General features: G+C 41.5%; 1 protein-coding gene across 3 annotated transcripts in view; it reads left to right on the forward strand.

Moving 5' to 3' along the window:
* Nucleotides 1–22,196, forward strand: part of moxd1 (monooxygenase, DBH-like 1) — a 120,357-nt gene that overhangs the window by 92,547 nt on the left and 5,614 nt on the right. For 2 of the 3 annotated variants that reach the window (XM_048531153.2, XM_048531152.2), the window contains 4 exons: nucleotides 2,868–3,034; nucleotides 6,617–6,808; nucleotides 12,855–12,914; nucleotides 20,863–21,005. In XM_048531153.2, coding sequence (XP_048387110.2) covers nucleotides 2,868–3,034; nucleotides 6,617–6,808; nucleotides 12,855–12,914; nucleotides 20,863–21,005 — 562 coding nt within the window. The remainder of the gene's footprint in view (nucleotides 1–2,867; nucleotides 3,035–6,616; nucleotides 6,809–12,854; nucleotides 12,915–20,862; nucleotides 21,006–22,196) is intronic. The other variant, XM_048531154.2, reaches the window with a different exon arrangement.

The following is a 22,196-nucleotide window of genomic DNA, read 5'->3' on the forward strand; positions in this document are numbered from 1 at the left end:
AGTAGACAAGGTGTGTTCATTGCTCAGACCTTCAAATGTAGGAGCTGGGATGTCATGCTGAGGTTGTACAGGATGTTGGTAAGCCTCTTCTGCAGTACTGTGTGCAGTTCTGGTCGCTCTGTTATGGGAAGGATGTTATTAAACTGCAGAGGGTTCAGAAAAGATTTACCAGGATGATGCTGAGAATGGAAGGGTTGAAATATAAAAATAGACTGGAAAGGCTGGGACTTCTTTCACTGGAATGTAGGAAGTTGAGGGGTGACTTTATTGAGATTTATAAAATCATGGCGGGCTTAAATAACGTGACTGACAAGGATCTTTTCCCTAGGATGGGGGAGTCCAAAACTAGGGGCCATATTTGTAAAGTGAGAGGAGAAAGTTTTTAAAAAGGTCTTGGAGGTCAACTGTTTTACATAGATTGTGGTTCATGGGTGGAATGAACTTCCAGAGGAAGTGGTGGGTGCAGGTACAGTTGCAATGTTTAAAAGACATTTGAGTAAATACACAAATAAGAAATGTTTGGAGGGGTATGGACCAAGTGCAGGCAACTGGGACTAGTTTACTTTGGGAACAGGGTTTTAGACTGGATGGACCAAAGGTTCTGTTTCAATGCTGCATGGCTCTAAATTGTGAGGAGTTATTTCTCAGTTGATTTTATCTGTATGAATAATCACCAATTTAGCATGTGGGGCCAAATTAACTGTAATGTTCTCAGTGCAAATGAGTACAGGTAATTTTACATCAAGTGCATAATAGCTAGTTTTTACATTATTTCAAGAATCCTCATTTGGAAACTTGGGTATTAGATAATTAAAACAGGTGCATTCATTGTTTCCCACATTATGGCCTATAATCCGTATCTAGAACATTCATGCTGTTGGCAGACCTTAAAATGAAGTTGTGCTGGTATTAAAAATTAGTGTAAATTTATTTATATCATACAAAATGTGAGTTTCATAGCACTGTTATTCACAAATACAGTATTTTTGAGTTTCATCAAAAGGTCTTGTCGATTCAAAGAAAATTTTTTACTTTAATTGAATAGTGAATATCCTGCATTAAAATTTTAATTAGTGTTTAGATCTCTTGAGTTGGTTCTTTGCTTTGAAAGGCAATGGAATATAGTAGTTAAACTAAGTTAATTGAAATGAGTACAGATTAGAATCAAATTTATGATTCTTGTCAAAATAATGTAAGCAATTATAAGGAACTTATTCTTTATATTTAGCTGTATTTATCATTCAAAGTATGAACTAAAAGCACTTCTACAGACAGAGAAGGGAACTGTGCAGCTTTGCAGTGATTCTTTTGCCAAGAATTATATTCATTGTGCAATTGATGAAGAAAATTAATTGTTTGTTTGTTGTGTTGCAAGCTATTTTTGTTGCAGCCCCAGATAATGTTGTCAAAAACATCTTGCGTTTATATGTTGCCCCTCACCTAGGGGAATGTATTAACGTGGAAAGGAAAGAGGCATCAAGAGAGGAAAAGAAGATAGTAAGAGGTGGACTATAAAGTACTCCTTTGAATGGTTGAAGGATCACAATTGAAACTAGAGTGGAATGAGAGGGCAGAAATTAACCCACTGTTGGGGTTGGAAAGGATAAATGTTATTTTTTAATGATTGGGTTTGGGGTAAACTCTGACTAAGAGTGTAGCTACATTAATAACCAGTGCCTTAAAACATGCTGGGGAATAAGGATCAGTTTTTCAAAAACAAGTATAGTAAGAGTACTGGATAAAGTATGCAGGTGGCCAAGGGTCATTCATTTTTGAATTAATGACGCTTTGTGAAGAGCAGAGAAGTGGAAAGTGGTTAGGGATTAAAAACAGATAATTTCTGTACATAATAAAAACATAGGTAAGGATTTGGGGTAGAAGAGATAAAGAATAGGGGCATAAACAGGAAATAGGCAGGAAGATAAATGATACACAGAATCAGAGTGTTGATATAGCACTGAAAGTGGCAATTCAGCCCATCATGCCTGCACCAGCTCTTCAAACAAGTATCATTACCAAGTGCCAATCTCCTGGATTATAAAACTATCATACTGGATCAAAAATGACTCAGTGTCTCATAAAATGTATTATTGCTGTGCAGGAAGTGAAACATTGGTTGTTCCCCATAAAATTATGATTATGGCTTGTCCTGAGATTGATATCTAAAATAAATCATTAAACTAAATGTTTAGGTTTGAAGATAAGGTAGTGGCACAATTTATTGCAATCTAACATGCTGTACCATCAAGTGTGCATTATAAATCACCATACAACTGCGTTACTTATTTCAATTTTAACATCATCAGGAGCTGCCTTGTAGACCTGTTTTTCTAATCAACCTGTTTACAGAGGTCCTTACACATCTCTCGAACCGGTGAGACTTGAACCCAGGCCTCCTGGTCCAGGGCCAGTGACATTATCAATAAAAGCTAGCAAATTCCTCTTGAGAGTGAAATTATATTAATTTTAAAAAATTCTGATTTGAATTTGGAACCAATTTTGTAGAGGCTTATTTGCAGATTGCCTCACTCAATCTACTCTCTATCCTCTGTTGGACCCCGACTAAAGTAGGACAGGAAATATTTCAAAAAGATTCCCTACAACGAGATATATTTGAATCATTAAAGATAAATGTGTCTTGTTTAGGTGCAAGGTGAACAATTAAAATCAGAGTTAGGATAAATAGTCTGCTGCCAGTCTAAGTTACTATTTTGCACTATGCACTAAACATAAAGAAGAGGAAGTTCATCAGATGACCAAAGTATTTCTATTGATAAGTTAATTTCACCTTTGTTCATTAAATAAGCAAGTCAGCCTTCAAATTTTGCTTGCTAATTTGTCCACTTAACTATTGTTTATTTTTATAGGATATATAGACAGCTCTGGATTAAAGCTGCTGTATACACCCGTTCTGAGAAAGTATGATGCTGGAGTTATTGAAACTGGCGTTTGGGTTAGTCTTTACCACATGATACCACCCAATATGTCAAGTTATATTTCACAGGGTCATTGCACCATGGAATGCCTGCAGGAGGTAAGCTCCCATATTGTCTGCTATTTCTGAACCTAGCTTTACATTGATTTATACTAAGATTGGTTTCAGTGTAGTGACTGAGAGGGAAGAGATTGATAGTAAGTTGCAGTAATTGTGTCCTTGTGAAACAACTTCATTATCAATCAGAGGCAAGTTACTCTATACCAGCTCAGACTGATATTGGTGAAAGTATGTATGTACTAAATTTATTTACTTTGCATAGCGCTGTTTCTGAAATCTCTTGTGTCTCAAAATGGATTTTTGCCCACCTCTTACGGTCAAATTTAATCCATTCTAAATATAGTAATAGATACACATGAAATAGGGGCAGAACAAGGCTATTCAGCCCTTCAAGCCTGCTGCACTAGTGAACATGAGCATGGCTAATGTGTTTGTTTGTGTTCCAATTTTCATATTCCAATTACCTCCAATTAACTTTTGATTCCCCTCCCTAAGAAGAACTATCTCTGCCTTAAAAATATGATCTCACCTCACCCACCGTCTAAGGCAAAGGGTTCCAAAGTTGGACAACACTCAAAGATTAAATAAAAATTCTCATCATCCCTATCTTAAAAGGGTGACCTCTAAATTTTAAAACAGCATCACTGAGTTCTGCACCAAATCACAAAACTAAATAGCTAATCCACGTTCACCTTATCGAGACCATTCAGAATCTTTTATTCGTCTATCAAATTAATCCTCTTTAATTGAAACTTCAGGAAAACAGGCCCAGCATGTCCAATCTTTCCTCATAAGACAACGAGCTCAATCCAAGTGTTGATGCTGTAAAGCTCCTCTGAACTGCATCTAATACATTTACATCTTTCCTTGAATAAGGGGACCAAAGCTGCACACAATATTTATTGTAACAAGGTGTAGAGCTGGATGAACACAGCAGGCCAAGCAGCATCATAGGAGCAGGAAAGCTGACGTTGCGGGCCTAGACCCAATATTTATTAAGTGGTCACTGTATAACTGAAACGTAACATCCTTCCATTTATGTCTATTCTTGTCAGAAAGCATTTAGCATTCCATTAGCTTTCTGACTGATTTGCTGTACATACAAACTAAAGTTTCGTGACATATGCACGAGAATGATAGAATGATAAAACCCCTACAGTGTGGAAAAAGGCCATTCGGCCCAAAAAGTCCGCATGTCTGCCGTTGGAATTCTGTAGCTGCTATCTGTTTAAGTAATACCTTGCTTTTACATTGTCCTTGCCAAAATGAACAATTTTACATTTTCTGATGTTTTACTCCATCTGTCTGCCAAATGTTGCCCTCTGCATCGTTGTTATGTTCTCTTATGTTCCTCAAAATTGATTTAGAATGAACTTCCTGCCTTTCTGTCTTATCACTATAAACCCTTTAATTTTGCCAGGTTTTGCAAAATCTGAAATAAAAATTTCAACAGTTATAAATCATTTTTGGTGATTTCTGAAATAATCCATACCAATTTAAAACATTTGAAGCTACAGGCATATCCAGCGTATTTTGGAATTGGAACTTTTTAATGTTTTTAATCTTTAAAACAATTTAATTGTCTGACATCTTAATATATACCTAAGTTTTCTGGCAGTGTTGTTGACATGGTGCACACTTCACGTGAACATTAACCCTCCTTGCTTGGGCACAGTTTTACAATAGAAAAAAAATATAGTCTCACCAGTTTTCACAATCATACTTTATACTTGAACCACTGGAATGCATAAAGCTTTCTTGAGAATAATTCTTAGCTAATCTAATACTTTTGTTGAAAATTTGGGACAGCACGGTGGCTCAGTGGTTAGGACTGCTGCCTCACAGCACCAGGGACCTGGGTTTGATTCCACCCTCAGTCTGTGTGGAGTTTGCACATGCTCCCTGTGTCAATGTGGGTTTCCTCCAGGTGCTCTGGTCTCCCATCGACCAAAGATGTGCAGGTTAGGTGGATTGGCCATGCTAAATTGCCTGTAGTGTTCAGAGGTGTGTAGATTAAGTGAGATATAGCATCGTGGGTCTGAGTGGGATACTCTGAGAGTTGGTGTGGACTTGTTGGGCTGAAGGGTCTGTTTCCACACTCTCAGGATTCTATAAGAATATACGTTCACATTTGTGATTTTACACCAAAATGAGTCTGCCAAATTACAAATTCTACAATTATATAATTAACATTTCTGAAGTAGACTGTTTTATGTGTTCAAATATCAAATTTATAGTTTTTCTTTGAAAGTCAATTACTGTTAGGTTTCAGCTTGTCACTTGTCTCGGATCTTATCTTTCCAAGTGTCTGTTTAAATATGTAGCATGTTAAAAACACTTGTTTACAATGTTCACAGAGTAATGAAATTTAATTTCTAAATCACCGCTTTAAATATTCAGTGTTTCTACCACCAGCACAAAGTGGCATCAGTCTGTACCATCTGCAAGATGTGCCACAGTGATCTGCCAAGGCTCCTCCAATAATCAAATTTGCTATTCCTTCCACCTGGTGGAACAAAGAAAACATGCACAAAAAGACATGACTACCTCCAAAAACACAAACCATCCTGACTTTGAAATAAACACAATGGTCATAGTCTAAAGATACAGGGTAGGCCACTGTGGACTGAGATGAGGAGAATTTCTTCACCAAGAGAATGGTGAGCCTGTGAAATTCTCTTCCCCAGAAAGCATTTAGAGGCTAAAGCATTGAATGTTTGCAAGAAAGAGTTAGATATAGTTGTTAAGGCTAAAAGGATCAAAAGATTTGTGGAGAAATTGGGAACAGGATACTGAATTGGATGATCAGCTATGATCGTATTGAGTGGCGAAGCAGGCTCAAAATGCTAAATAGTCTACTCCTGCTGCTGTTTTCTCTGTATAATATTATTCCTCCATTGCTTAGAATGCCCGGACTAAAGTGCCATGGGTACATCTATGCTGCACAGACTCGGCAAAGAATGCCAACCATGCTATTGATATGTTCCCATTAGTAAAAAAAAATCCAAAATACTATGTTATTAAAGATATGCAGGTTAGGTGGATTGGCCATGCTAAATTGCCTGTAGTGTTCAGAGGTGTGTAGATTAAGTGAGATATAGCATCGTGGGTCTTAATGCCACAAATAAATGGGGCTAAATGCTTTATATTTTTGTGTGACCAGCCACAATGTTGTAAAACAGCATATCCTCTGACTTAACCATGAATGCCATTGACGACATCTAGTGGTACTACAGAAGTAGTATTACATGTGCATTCTACCTCCTGCAATTCTGTTACATTTCAAGTGCAGGAAAAGAAAATATCCAGAGTTAAGATATCAGGAGTACCTATGTGAACCCACCCAATGTTTGCCTAAAAATAGCTCTAGCCTTCTTATTATTAATTTAGAGGTTGATTAACAGCAGTTAGACTTTGTAAACTTGCGGAGAATTAGGGCCTCTTCCACAAAAGCATTCTGTATTTATGTACTGATGTGCGTTGTTACTTGCCTTCAGCCCAAACACAATGATTTAATTGCCAAAGCATGATTTTATCTAGAAGCTTGTCAAAAAGAAAAAGACAGGTACCTTTACTTTTGATAAATTTCCTTTAGATTGAATAATACTTTTTGTTACACAGGCTTTGTCTCTGGAAAAAACATCTGGGATCCATGTATTTGCTGTTCTTCTCCATTCACACCTTGCAGGACGAGCTCTAAGAATAAGGCATTTCAGGAATAATGTAGAGCAACCTCTCCTTGCACATGATGATGAGTTTGACTTTAATTTTCAAGAATTTCACCATTTGAAGAAGGAAAGAGTTCTTCAGCCAGTATGGATTTTATTATCTTTGCTATCAAAATTCAAGTTTATAAAACCAATGACCTGAAAATGAATAGTTTTCATATATAACAAAACAAAGTAATTAATTTGAAACATATGAACTGACAATTTAGTGGGTGTTTGAACAAAGAATCACTCTCCTTTAAGAAAATTTCCTGAGGAACTATTATTAGTGATTGGGGAAGAGGGTACAAAGCCCAAAGAGAGAAAGCTGGAGAATCTCAGCACATCTGGCAGGATGTGACGTTCTTCAGGATGTTATCTCTTTTTCTCTTTCCACATACTCTGCCAGATCTGTTGAATTTCTCCAGCATTGGCTTTGTTTCAGATTTTCAGTATCTCTGGCATTTTGCTTTTTTTTTGAGGCTATTTTGTTTTGTGATTCGGGTAAAATGTCTGTGGTCTCATGCACATCCAACACATCACTCCACTAGGATTATATCAGTAGGGATGTCAACAGGCTCCAAAGTTGGGGTCCATGAATAGTGCCACTGACTGCCTTTGGTCATCTCCATGCTACCGAGAGCACAGTGCCAGGAGGAGCTGTGACAGTGTGGAGGTGCCAGCAGGGTTTGCCATTGCAGTGAATTAGATTAGATTCCCTACAGTGTGGAAACAGGCCCTTCGGCCCAACAAGTCCACACCGCCCATTGGAGCATCCCACTCAGACCCGTCCCCCTATAACCCACACACCCCTGAACACTACAGACAATTTAGCATGGCCAATCCACCTAGCCCGCACATCTTTGGACTGTGGGAGGAAACCGGAGCAAACCCACGCAGACACAGGGAGAATGTGCAAACTCCACACAGACAGTTACCCGAGGCTAGAATTGAACCTGGGTCGCTGGTGCTGGGAGGCTGCAGCGCTAACCACTAAGCCACTGTGCTGCCCCATGGGTTTCCCTTAAGTGGCTGCAATGGTATGCCTTCTGGACAGAAAGGGCTGAGTATTGTAAGTAATTGCTGGCATAGTAATAAACTCCTCAGATATCTTGCAGCTTAGACCTCCAACTGTGAAAATATTTCTGTTGCTTTGCTGGGCACCTGACAGAACAGATGCTCGTGTGCCTTTGGAAAAATATCAAATCATTGTCAGAAGAGGGACTGACGTTTTTCTCTATTCTTTTCATGGGATGTGAGCTTCACTGGAGAAGTCAGAATTGGTTGCCCTTCTCTAATTGCCCTAAATAGGTTTCTAGGCCATTGCAGAGGCAGCCGCGAGTCAACACATTATTGTGCATCTGGACTTACATATAGGTCAGATTGGTAAGCTGAGGGATTTCCATTAGTGAACCAGATGAAATTTCAAGGCAATTAGTCACAGAGATGTACAGCACGGAAACAGACCTTCTGTCCAACTCATCTGTACTGACCAGATGTCCCAAATTAATCCAGTCCCATTTGCCAGCATTTGGCCCATATCCCTCTAAACCATAAACACTTCCTATTCCTAAAAGATGCCTTTTAAAAGTTGTAATTGTATCTGCCTCGACCACTTCCTCTGCCAGTTCACTCCATACAAGCACCACCCTCTGTGTGAAAAAGCTGTCCTTTAGGTCCCTTTTGAAACTTCCCCTCTCATCTTAAACCTATGCCCTATAGTTTTGGATTCCCTCACCCTGGGAACAACATCCTGACTATTCAACCTATCCATGTCTCTCATACTTTTATAAACCTCTATAAGATCATCCCTCAGCCTCTGATACTCCAGAGAATATAGCCTCAGTCTATTCAGTCTCAACCCATTAGCTCAAACCCTTCAATCCTGACAACATTCTTGTAAATCTTCTCTAAACCCTTCCAAGTTTCACAACATCCTTCCTATAGCAAGGAGACCAGAATTGAATGTAGTTTTCCAAAAGTGGCCTAACTAATGTCCTGTGCAGCTGCAACATGACCTCCCAACTCCCATACTCAATGCACTGACCAATGAAGGCAAGCATACGAAATGCCTTCTTCACTACTCTGTCCATGTGCGATTCTTCAAGGAACTATGAACCTGCAATCCGAGTTCCCTTTGTTCAGCTGTGCTTCCCACGACCTTGCCATTTAGAGGATAAGTCCTGCCCTGATTTACCTTATTAAAATGTAGACCTTCGCATTTATCCGGGTTAAACTCCATCTGCCACTCCTCCACCTATCGGCCCATCTGATCATTGGTCCCAGTGTATTCCGAGGTAACCTTCTTCACTGTCTACTAGACCTCCAAATTTGGTGTCATCTGCAAATTTACTAACCAGGCCTCCTATTCACATCCAAATCATTTATATGAATGACAAAAAGCAGAGGATCCAGCACCAATCCTTGTGGCACACTGCAGGTCACAGGCCTCCAGTCAGAAAAACAACTCTTCACCATCACCCTCTGTCTCCTACCTTTGAGCCAATTTTATATCCAGTTGGCTAGCTCTCCCTAGATTCCAATTGATCTTACCCTGCTGTCTCCTACCTTTGAGCCAATTTTATATCCAGTTGGCTAGCTCTCCCTAGATTCCAATTGATCTTACCCTGCTAACTAGTCTATTATGTGGAATCTTGTCAAACACCTTACTGAAGCCCATATAGATAATGAACAAAAATAAAGTTGCTGGAAAAACTCAGCAGGTCTGGCAGCATCTGTGAAGGAATAAACAGAGTCAACGTTTCGGGTCGGGTGACCCTTCCTCAGAACCGATGGTGGCTGGGAAAACATCAGTTTATATGCAGAAAAAAGGGAAGCGGGATGGGGTAAGGATTTAGGATAGAGCCTAAAAAGAGAGAAGAGCAGTTGGACAGACAAAAAGTTGATAATGATCTGGCTGGGAGAGTGAATAGTTGTTAATGGGACTATTAGTGACTAATAACAGTTGGCGTGTAATGGCAGGCTATGTGGTAACAAGGCCTGGTATGTGGAGTAGGGGCTGGGACACGGGACAGTTTAGGCCCTAAAACTTTTGAACTCTATATTGACTCCTAAGGGCTGTAAGGTCCCCAAGAGGGAAATAAGGTGTTGTTCTTCCAGCTTGCATTGAGCTTCACTGGAACATTGCAGCAAGCCAGAGATAGACATGCTGGCCAGGGAGCAGGGTGGTGCCTTGAAGTGGCAGGCTACGGGTAGTTCTGGGTCTTTTTGACGAGCAGAACGTAGATGTTATGAACAGCAGTCACCTAGTCTATGCTTCGTTTCCCCAATGTAGAAGAGACCACATTTTGAGCAGTGAATACAGTAGACTAGATTCTGGGAAGTGCAGTTGAAGTGTTGTTTCACCTGGAAGGTATGTTTGGACCCTAGGATACTGGGGAGGGAGGTGGTAAATGGGCAGGTGTTACCCCATGTAGACAATGTCCACTGCTGTGACTTCATCAATCATCTTCAAAAAACTCAAACTTAGTGAGACACAATTTCCTGTGGACAAATCCATGTTGACTAACCCGAACCAGTCTTTGCCTTTCCAAATAAATATAAATCCTGTCCCTCAGAATCCCCTCCAACAACTTACACTCATGTCAGCTCACCGGTCTCTAGTTCCCTGACTTCTCCTTACCACCTTTCTTAAATAATGGCACCATGTTAGCAAACCTCCAAATTCTAGCACTTCACACATGGCTATTGAAGATACAAATATCTCAGCAAGGGACCCAGCAATCACTTCCCTAGCATCCTACAAAGTTCCAAGTTACACCTAATCTGGTCCCGGAGATTTATCCACCTTTGAGTGTTTTAAGATGTCCAGCACCACCTCTTCAGTAGTATCGACACTTTTCAAGACATTGCGTTACCACCTTACTATTCTTACAGATGAATAAGTTACAAATTAACTTCTCAATTTCCCATTATTGGGGGCGGGTATTGGGGTTGGGGCAAGGGTCTTTAGCACAATCCCAATAAGGTAATCATCCCTTTCTTATTTCTCAGTTTCACCTAATTAATTTCACTGGATGAACTCCCTGGAATATCCTCCCGAAGTACAGCCACAATGTTTTCCATAACCAAAAACACCACTTCGCCTCCACTCTTGCCCTCCTTTCGATCCTTCCTATAGCATCTGTATCCTGGAAGATTAAGCTGCCAGTCCTGCCCCTTACTGAGCCACATCCTTGTAATCAGTATGATATCCCAGACCTGTGTTCCCCACCTTGCGCTGAGTTTATTTGCCTTACCTGTGAGGCCTCTTGCATTGAAATGAATGCAGTTTAGTTAATCAGTCCTGCCTCTTTCTCTGCTTTGCTCCTGCCTGCCTTGACTATTTGAGCTGCTGCTTTTCCCAATTGCATTAGCCTCAGACTGATCTCTTTTCTCACTAGTTGCTGGGATCCCCCTGCCATTTGGTTTAAAACTTCCTGAATGCCTCTAGTAAAATCTCCCTGCCAGTATATTAGTCCCCTTCCAATTCAGGTGCAACCCTTCCTTCTTATACAGGTCACTTCTACTCCAGAAAAGGTTCCAATGATCCAAAAATGTTATTCTTCTCCCCTGCATCTGCTCTATCCTCCTATTCATACTCTCCCTAACATGTGGCACTGGGACTAATCCAGATATTACTACCCTGAAATCTACTTTTAAACCTCTCACCTAATTTCCTATACTCTATATTCCTATCTTCTGTCCTGAGGACCTCGTCCTTTTCTTATATCGTTTGTACCAACATGTGCAATGACCTCCTATTGGTCCTTCTCCCGTTTGAGAATATTCTGCACCCTTTGGAGACATGCCTAACCTTGGCACCTCGGAGGCAACACACCGTTCTGATATCTCATTGCTGGCCACAGGAATGTCTTTGATTCTGAGAGGGGACTCTCCAGTCAGAGACAATCTCTAGGAACCTTGTATAGCCCTTGTTACAGTAGAGCTAGTCTCAGAAACTTGGTTGCCAGTGCTACGTTCCCCTGAGAGTCCATGACCCCTTGCAATTTCCAACACAGCATACTTGTTTGAGATGTGGATAGCCACAGGAGACTCCTGCATTATCTGCCTACCTCTCCTAGAGGTAACCCATCTACCTGACTGTACCTGCGGTTTTTCTACTTTCCGAAAACTGTCATCCATCACACCCCTGGCTCCTATAAATTTCTTTTTGCCTCAACTGCTGCTCCAATTTATCCATGCAACCTAATAGGGATTAAACCAAACACATTTCCTGCAAACATAATCATCAGTAACATTGAAATACTCCCTAATCTCCCACATCTGATGGGAAGAGCACATTATTCTACTAAAGGCCAGCTTTGCAACCGAACAATAGTATAGTCTTACGACTCTAAAAATACCACTCTAGGGTCACTTGGTACTATGTTTTATGCTTTTAAAAAACAGTTAAATCTAGAGACAGATCTGAATAAAACATATTTTGAAAATTACCCTAATCTCTATTATAGATTTACAAACAGAGTATGATTAGACTGTAACAGCGGAGGCAGTCAGCTGTGAAAGTTCACTGCTGGGTCACACAGCTGCGCGGGTGACTGATTTTTTTTTTCCTCTGCCTCCCACATGCTCCCTGCTCCCTCTCTTGTTTTAAAGTACATTTTTTGCTTTTCTTTAAAAACAATGCAGCAGCTTATAAACAGTAATTATTGCTCCAAAATTAGCTCCAACACTGAAAAAAAAACCTCTAAAAAAGAGCAGCTCTGACAGCCACAGTTTTGCCCCATCCTCTATCTTGGATTACCCAGAATCCCAATTGCTCCATGAAAACTAATTTTTGAGACTAGCTTTTAATTCCAGATTTTTTCATTTATAAACTTAATATACTGATTTTGGATTTGAATCTATTTCACAAAGCACTAGCCCGGGGTTATGGATTACATGTTACCTAATGAATGATCCACCATTGTCAGATGTGTAGCTGTTGTCACTGGGTGTTGCGTTTTGGTAAAAGTGCGTCGAGTAGGGAACAACTTTTAATTTAAATTTCAATTTCTAATTTTGATTTTCTTGTTCAATTTGAAGTAAGCTTCCAGGTCTTTTATTTAAATGTCAAATTACACAGCATCCGATGTTTTTAATGCTAATTTCACATTTTAATATTAAAAACTCCTTACAATGTCTTACAGGGTGATAGTTTAGTGACTGAATGCCAGTACAATACTACATCTCGCAGCAATATGACATGGGTAAGAAAATACAAAATTATAATCTGTTTGATTTGTAAGGAGATTATATCCTGCTAGTTAAACATTACTTAATCATCAGTTTTAATGTTTTGGAAGAGAATAATTTTATCAGGCAGCGTTTAACTGCAGAAAGATGTGTATCAGATCTTTTAGTCACTAATAAAAAAAATCAATTGAGTTTCATGTGAAGATCTTTGAGTGATGCATGGACTATGTTATGTTTTGTGTAAAATTAGAATGGTAACTCTAAATGTATATTTCAAATAGTTATTTAACACAAGCTTAAAATTCTCATTTTCAGAAACTAAAACTGGAAAGAGTGAAAAATAATAACAACGATTGGTGATTCAATTTGACTTCAGGCCTGTTCTGATTCGTGAAAGTACTAGATAGATGTTAAAGTGTTAGAAAATAGAAACAACGACTTGTTTTTATATGGGATCTTTAATGTAATAAATCATCCCAAGTTGCTTCAGGGGTAGTATAAAACAAACTATAACACCATGCCATATAAGGAGATATTAACACAGATGAATATGAGCTTAGACAAAGTGGTAAATTTCAAGAAATGAGTCAGTGGATGAACATGAAGCAGAAAGGAATACACCCTTTTACTAATATGAGGTTATATGTTGAAGTGTGTAGGTTCTTTACATTTTTTGCACAATCTTGCAAAAACAGTAAATTAAGCACCATGTTTGTGATCTTTGTGGCATTATCTGGGCTACTAAGCAACTTGAAGGAAACATTGAATTAGAGATGGAGAGCCTTATGATGTAAACCACAGTGTGTGGGGCTTATCCAAACCAAAGACAGACATCAGTAGAGGGTTCTGTGGAGAACTGAATTAGAAGAGTTTCAAAGATAGTAGGAACTGCAGATGCTGGAGAATCTGAGAGAACAAGGTGTAGAGCTGGATGAACACAGTAGGCCAAGCAGCATCAGAGGATCAGGAAGGCTGACGTGTCAGGCCTAGACCCTTCTTCAGAAATGGGGGGGAGGAAGGGGGTTCTGAAATAAATAGGGAAGGAGGGGGAGGCGAATAGAGGAGAAGATAGGTGGAGAGGAGACAGACAGGTCAAAGAAGCGGGTATGGAGCCAGTAAAGGTGAGTGTAGGTGAGGAGCGAGGGATGAGATAGGTCAGTCCAGGGAAGATGGACAGGTCAAGGGGGTGGGATGAGGTTAGTGGGTTGGAAATGGGGGTGGGGCTTGAGGTGGGAGGAGTGGATAGGTGGGAGGAAGGACAGGACAGGACAGGTTAGGTTAGAGAGGAGGGGACGAGCTGGGCTGGTTTTGGGATGTGGTAGGGGGAGAGGAGATTTTGAAGCTTGTGAAATCCACATTGATAACATGGGGCTGCAGGGTTCCCAAGCGGAATGATTTGCTGTTCCTGCAACCTTTGGGTGGCTTTGTTGTGGCACTGCAGGAGGACCAGGAGGGACATGCTGTCTAAGGAATGGGAGGGGTCGTTGAAATGGTTTGTGACTGGAAAATGCAGTTGTTTAGTGCGAACCGAGTGTAGGTGTTCTGCAAAGCGGTCCCCAAGATGCCACTTGGTTTCCCCGATGTAGAGTAGGCCACAACAGGGACAGCAGATGCAGTATACCACATTAGCAGATGTGCAGGTGAACATCTGCTTGACATGGAAAGTCTTCTTGTGGTCGGGGATGGGGGCGGGGGTAGGTGTAGCACTTCCTGCAGTTGCAGGGAACAGTGCCAGATGTGGTGGGGCTGGAGGGGAGTGCGGAGTGGACAAGGGAGTCACGGAGAGAGTGGTCCCTCTGAAAAGCAGATAAGAGTGGGGAGGGAAAAATGTCTTTGGTGGTGGGGTCAGATTGCAGATGGTGGAAGTGTTGGAGGATGATGCATTGGATCCAAAGGTTGTTGGGGCGGTAAGTGAGGACGAGGGGGATTCTGTTTTGGTTGTTATTGTGGGGCGAGGGATGAGTTGCAGGAAATGCGGGAGACACGGTCGAGGACATTCTCGACCATTCAGGGGGGCGGAGTTGCGATCATCGAAAAATGAGGCTATCTGAGATGTACGGGAGTGGAATGCATCATCCTGGGAGCAGATGCGGCAAAGCTGAAGGAGTTGGGAATGGAGGTGGCATTTTTGCAGGAAGGTGGGTGGGACTCATTAGGGTTGAAATGGATATTGGCTTCTAGGTGGATGCCAGAGACGGAGACAGAGAGGTCCAGGAAGGATAGAGAGGTATTAGAGATGGTCCAGGTGAACTTAAGGTTGGGATGGTAGGTGTTGGTGAGGTGGATGAACTGTTCGAGCTCCTCGTGGGAGCACAAGACAGCGCCAATACAGTCATCAATGTAACAGAGGAAGAGGTGGGGTTTAGGGCCAGTGTTGGTACAGAAGAGGGACTGTTCCATGTAACCTACAAAGAGGCAGGCGTAGCTTGGGCCCATGTGGGTACCCATGGCCACCCCCTTTGTAGGAAGTGGGAGGAATTGAGAGAGAAGTTGTTGAGGCTGAGGATGAGTTCGGCTAAGCGGATGAGGGTGTCCGTGGAGGGGGACTGGTCAGAGCTGCAGGACAGGAAGAGGAGGAGGGCCTTTAGGCCATCTGTATGGGGAATGCAGGTGTATTGGGACTGGACGTCCATACTAAAGATGAGGTGTTGGGGACTGGGGAATCGTAAGTTCTGGACGAGGCAGAGGGCGTGGGTGGTTCACGGACGTAGGTAGGGAGATTCTGGATCAAGGGGGAGAAAATGGAGTCAGGATAGGTGGAGATGGGTTTGGTGGGGCAGGAGCAGGTGGAGACAATGGGTCAACCAGGCAGTCAGGTTTGTGGATTTTGGGAAGGAGATAGAAGCGGGCAATGCGGTGTTGGGGTATGATGAGGTTGGAGGCTGTGGGTGGGAGGTCACCTGAGGTGATGAGGATGTGGATGGTTTAGGAGATGATGGTTTGATTGTCAGGGATGGGGTCATGATCAAAGGGGTGGTAGGAGGTGGTGTCGGAGAGTTGGTGCCTTGCCTCAGCAATGTAGAGGTCAGTGCGCTATGCTATAACTGCGCCTCCCTTGTCTGCGGGTTTTATGGTGAGGTTGGGATTGGAGTGGAGGGCTGCCCGTTCTGCGGGGGAGAGGTTGGAGTGGGTGAGAGGGGTGGACAGGTTGAGGCGATTGATGTCTCGACGGCAGTTGGAGATGAAGAGGTCGAGGGAGGGTAGGAGGCCTTGGGGTCGTGTCCAGGAGGAGGAGAAGGTGTCAGTAGAGGAAGGGTTAGGCCCAAGCTATGCCTGCCTCTTTGTAGTTTACGTGGAACAATTCCCCTTCTGTACCTACACTGGAACTAAACCCAACCTCTTCACACGTTACATTGATGACTGTATTGGCGCTGTCTTGTGCTCCCACGAGGAGCTCGAACAGTTTATCCACTTCACCAACACCTTCCACCCCAACCTTAAGTTCACCTGGACCATCTCTAATACCTCTCTCTCCTTCCTGGACCTCTCTGTCTCCGTCTCTGGCATCCACCTAGAAACCAATATCCATTTCAAGCCTAATGACCCTCTTGGCTACCTAGAATACACCTCCTCCCACCCACCTTCCTGCAAAAATGCCATCCTCTATTCCCAATCCTTTCACCTGCGCCGCATCTCTCCCAGGATGAGGCATTCCACTCTCGTACATCTCAGATGTCCTTGAAAAATGAGGACCGCAACATCCCCCACTCAGTGGTCGAGATCGCCCTCGACCCTGTCTCCCGCAATTCCCGCAACTCATCCTTCACACGCCTTCCCCACAATAACCACCAAAACAGAATCCCCCTCGTCTACATATACCATCCCACTAACCTCCGGATCCAACACATCATCTTCTGACACTTCCGCCATCTGCAATCCGACCCCACGACCAAAGACATTTTTCCCTCCCCACCCACATCAGCTTTCCGCATGGACCACTCTCTCCATGACTCCCTTGTCCACACTCTCCTCCAGCCCCACCACACCCAGCACTTTTCCCTGCAACCGCAGGAAGTGCTACACCTGCCCCTATAATTCCCTCCTCACCCCCATCTCAGGCCCCAAGAGTACTTACCACATCAAGCAGATGTTCACCTGCACATCTGCTAATATGGTATACCGCATCTGCTGTTCCCGTCCTCTACATCGGGGAAACCAAGCGGAGGCTTGGGTATCGCTTTGCTCAACACCTACGCTCGATTCGCACTAAACAACTGCATTTCCCAGTCGCGAACCATTTCAACTCCCCCTCCCATTCCTCAGACAGCATAACCATCCTGGGCCTCCTGCAGTGCCACACGATGCCACCCAAAGGTTGCAGGAACAGCAACTCATATTTCACTTGGGATCCCTGCAGCCCAATGTTATCAATGTGGACTTCACAAGCTTCAAAATCTCCCCTCTTTCTACCGCATCCCAAAACCAGCCCAGATCGTCCACGCCTCCCTAACCTGACCTGTCCTTCCTCCCACCTATCTATTCCTCCCACCTCAAGCCCCACCCCCATCTCCTACCTACTAACCTCATCCTGCCCGCTGGACCTGTCCGTCCTCCCTGGACTGACCTATCTCCTCCCTAACTTCCCACTTACACTCACCTTTACTGGCTCCATCCCTTTCTGTTTGACCTCTCTGTCTCCTCTCCACCTACCTTCTCCTCTATCCGCCTCCCCCTCTTTCCCAATTTATTTCAAATTCCCCCTTCCTCTCCCCCATTTCTGAAGGAGGGTCGAGGCCCAAAATGTCAGCTTTCCTGCTCCTCTGCTGTTTGGCCTGCTGTGTTCATCCAGCTCTACACCTTGTTATCTCTGAATTCGAAGAGTGCTGGAATTTGAGATTTCTAAGGCTGGAGTAAATTATAGAGGTAGAGAAAGGACAGGTCAAGTGAGATATGAAAATTTCGTGAGAATTTTTAAAGTTGAGCCATTCCTTATTGGCAAGGGGCAAAGATCTGTGAGCAATGGATGATTGGGATGTACGTTTGTACAGCGGCAGAATTTTGGAAGATCTCAAGTTTACATGGGGTAGATTGTGGTATGTGAACCAGGAAAGGTGAAATGTGGATGAAGTTTCAGCAGCAGAGGAATTTAAGCAAGGGAAGAAAGGAACAAAAACAAAGTTGCTGGAAAAGCTCAGCAAGTTTGGCAGCATCTGTGAAAGAAAAAAAAGACCTGAAACAATAACTGTTCTTTCCTTCACATATGCTGCCAACTTATTGAGCTTTTCCAGCAACTTTGTTTTTGTTTCTGATTTACAGCATCTGCAGTTCTTTTGGTTTTTATTAAGCAAGGGAAGAGCTGGGCAAATTACAGACATAACAGACAGTCTTAGTGATGGAGTGGCAGATGACAAAGCCTTCCAGCAGTCTGGTCCTGTCTCTAATAGGAGAAAGGATTCAGATCAGTGGTGAGGGAGCAGAGTTTGTGGCAGAAAGTAAAATATCTTAAATCTTCTCAATATTTAATTGGACAAATTTTCTGCTCATCCAGTTAAAAACAGAAAATGCTAGAAATACTCAGTATTTCAGGCAACATCTATGATTTTAAAAAAGTTCATTTTTCCAGTGCAAGATAACAAAGCGTAGAGCTGGATGAACACAGCAGGCCAAGCAGCATCTTAGGAGCATAAAATCTGACGTGTCGGGCCTAGACTCTTAATTTTTCCAGTGCAATTACTTTTGGCCAGGACTGTGAAAGTGAAGTCTTTTAAATTTTGCCAATGCTAGTTTGGATGTTTTGTAGTTCGTTTTGTTGGTCATTGTGTCCATGTTAAAGGTTTGCACTTAAATAATATTATGTGAAGATACCACTCTATTTTAACAATTTTTTAAAAAGTAAAGCTTTACTCTATTGAGCACATTTTGAAGCTTCAGTTACCTATACCTTGGCAACCATTTTTTAAAACATTAGTTCTTTTTCTCTTCTGGAACTATTCAACAGATAAGGGTGTGTTCCTAAATTCTGACAACAGGAAGCATATGAAAATGGCCACCCCTTTGAATTTTCTTTCCAATTTATAGAGAAATATGACAGTTCAGTTCTATTACCTTCTTGCTCTTCTGCAACCATCCCTTCAGCAAACAGTGGTGGGTATCTGGAAAGAACTGGAACCAGACTTTACAGTAGAAACTGTAGAGGACCAAACGTCAACTTCCACCGACTGCACATATGGAATTCTGATGCTTGCTGTCCAGGATGCAGTTTTCCTCAAAAACTTTCCCAAAGTGTCACCTTGCCATCTGATTCCCCTTCCAAATACATTGAAAGACGTGATGTTACTGTACCTTTTTGTTTTGAAATTAAACCCACCAGAAAAACGTCGAACTTGCCCATTCCAGTGTTAACTAGTCTTTTAGAACTGTGGTAAGTCTCAACAATTGCCAGTCATTTCCATCAATAAGCAATTATTTTAAAAGTGCTGCCTCCTTGTTTCAGAACTTGGATTATTGTTGGAAATGTAAATAAAATATATGTTTTACCTTCTTTTGGTCACATCTGTTTTTCCTCTTAATCCTCCCTTTCTACCCCTCCATTTTGTTTTCTGTACTTGACATTGAATTTAGTATTTTCAGTGTCACTTTCTGGTTCAGACTCTGCACTACTTATTAAGGATCCTACAGTCTGGTTGGTGAAGGAGGTAATGATACCTGTTTGTGGAGGGGAGGTTCCATATGTCCTGTAGAGGGTGCTGTTTATGTAATTGGCTGGCATCTCCAGTCAAAGTGGAAAGTCTGTGAGCAAGTGTTATAAATGACAATATACTGTACCATATATTCACCACAGAATGCAAAATTCACTTATTTCTTCTTATTTGCATTTCCTGGCTACCCACAGCATCATAAAAATCAAATCTTGGGGTCAGCAGTCATGTCTGTCAGATCTGGTGAGATGGAATGAAATGCAACAAATTCCCACACACTATTATTACTTTTATTGTAATTACATACACTATGGCCATTTAATTAATTCACTAATAGTTATGCAATTTTTATGCATTTGTGGGTACTTTATGTACAGTTGCTGACCTGACTCCCTCCACAAAGTTACAAAGGTACATGATTTTATCAGTAGTCTGCCTTTGGACTCAAATTATATTTGGAGTGTGCTTTAGCTATGTCTGTATCATTGACCTCGAACCTTTTTATTCAGATGGCTGAATGAGTGCTATAATTAATCAACTCGTAACTCAAAAAATTTTGATACTCAGTCATACAGCATGGTAACAGACACATCAGTCCCACCAATCCATGCCAACCATAATCACAAACAAGTCCCACTTACCTGTGCTTGGTCCATATTCCTCCAAACACATACTTTTCATGTACTTATCCAAATATCTTTTAAACATTGTAACAATACCAAAATCCATAGTTAGTTCTCTTTCCGTTCATGCTTATATCCCCACTCCCACATGGATGCAAATACATACATCCTTTCTGTCATGAAGCTGCTGGTTCATTGCAATGATAGTTACAAAACTAGTCATGCTTGTCATCTTGCCTGGTGCCAGTGTCTGTCTTTTAGTCCCACTAATAGCGGGTCATTTTATTATGGTATCAGAGTCAACTTTATGCTCATATACGTTTACAGTAGTAGCTATTAGATAGTAGGAACACTCATTGAATTTCTGCAACTTTAATTATGATTTTGAGAATACCTCTGGTATTTGTATTGACCCTCTAACTAAGACAAATGGAACTCAGTGCAGACCCTGCACAAAATTCAGAAATTTTGTTTGTGAGAATGCAGTTTTTTTTAAGCAAAGAATTGTAGGTTTTTATGTCTGGCCAGCAATTAAGACCATGTTAGTTATTGCAGTGACGAAAAAGTTTCGGTCCTCTGGAAATAAGTACACGTGAGTTACATAATGATGTGAGTTTAAGCAAATAAGTGATGTGCGACATTTCTAGATTATACAATAATGGAAAATGACAATAAGTAAAAATAATTTTGTTCTTTTACAGGGTGGCTTAAGCACAAGAGATGAAATGTGCTTGTCATATCTTCTATACTATCCAAAAATTGATCTTTCTAGATGCGAGAGTCTTCCTGAAATAGCTCCACAGTTGCAATTTATTGGAGTGAAAGAAATTTACCAACCAATCAGGTAAATATATTTTCCATTATTCCTTACAGTGTGACCATAACAGCTACTAATGGACAATTATAACAAACTTTTCCTAAACTTTGAATAATTTTTGCTGAAACAGCTTAGCTGCGATTATACGTCAGTGCCATGTAAATAAAGCATTTCAAGCAATGCACTACGAGACTGTGTGGCAAAATCTCAAGCAGCAACAATAGTCCATATAGATTTAGAAGACTGAACCTGCCTGACACATTTCTGAATGACTGTGAATTTAATTTCTTCTCATGGTTTATTTGGACTTTCAAAAAAAACCATGACAAAATTGAAGCAAAAGCCATACCACTTCAGATATACCATGTTAGACAGAAAATGGCAAATTAAATATTGACAAATGCATTGTACATTGGCCTGAAAGCAGATTTGTTGCAAGATGCAAAACTACCAAGTCAGCAGATCATACAGGTTTGTGAAAGTGGACTTAAAACAATTCCAATACTGGAGACTAAATGGAGCAGCAGTGCTTGCAACAATCTGTGAGCAGTAAGGGCAACCACAATGAATCTTATTCATCAGCCCTATTTAAGACACACTTAGTTGCTGCAAGTATTGCTACAGGAAGTAAGATATCCTGTTTGCTAACAAAGTATTCCCAATTGTAATAGCTTTTACGTTGGCAGGATTGATTAAAAGTACCTGCCTCAGTGATTGCGCGCTCTCAAGACCTCCTATACATAGGTGCAAGAGAAACCAGTATTAGTACGGTTAGAAGATAAAAGATAAAAGATAAAATCTACACATGCTTTTATACACAAATACTCATTCTTCACAGAAGATATGAACCTAATGTTAATGTTCTCTAACTATAGCTTTAGATGTGTTGCAAGCAAAGAAGAAACATTTACCCATGATGAAACACTGCTTTAGTCAACCAAAGCTGTTTGTCTTATTTGAAGTGGCCAATGCCTTCACAGAATCATAGAATCCCGATAGTGTGGAAGCAGGCCATTTGGCCAAGTCCACACTAACCCTCCAAGAAACATCCCACCCAGGCCAGACACCCTACCCTACATTTCCCATGGCCAATCTACCTAACCTTCACATCTTTGAATTGTGGGAGGAAACCCACGCAGACACAGGGAGAACGTGCAAACTCCACACAGACAGTCACCCAAGAGTGGAATCAAACCTGGATTAGTGGTGCACTGAGGC

The sequence above is a fragment of the Stegostoma tigrinum genome, chromosome 4 (assembly GCF_030684315.1).
Source record: "Stegostoma tigrinum isolate sSteTig4 chromosome 4, sSteTig4.hap1, whole genome shotgun sequence".
In the NCBI taxonomy this organism is placed as follows: Eukaryota; Metazoa; Chordata; class Chondrichthyes; order Orectolobiformes; family Stegostomatidae; genus Stegostoma; species Stegostoma tigrinum.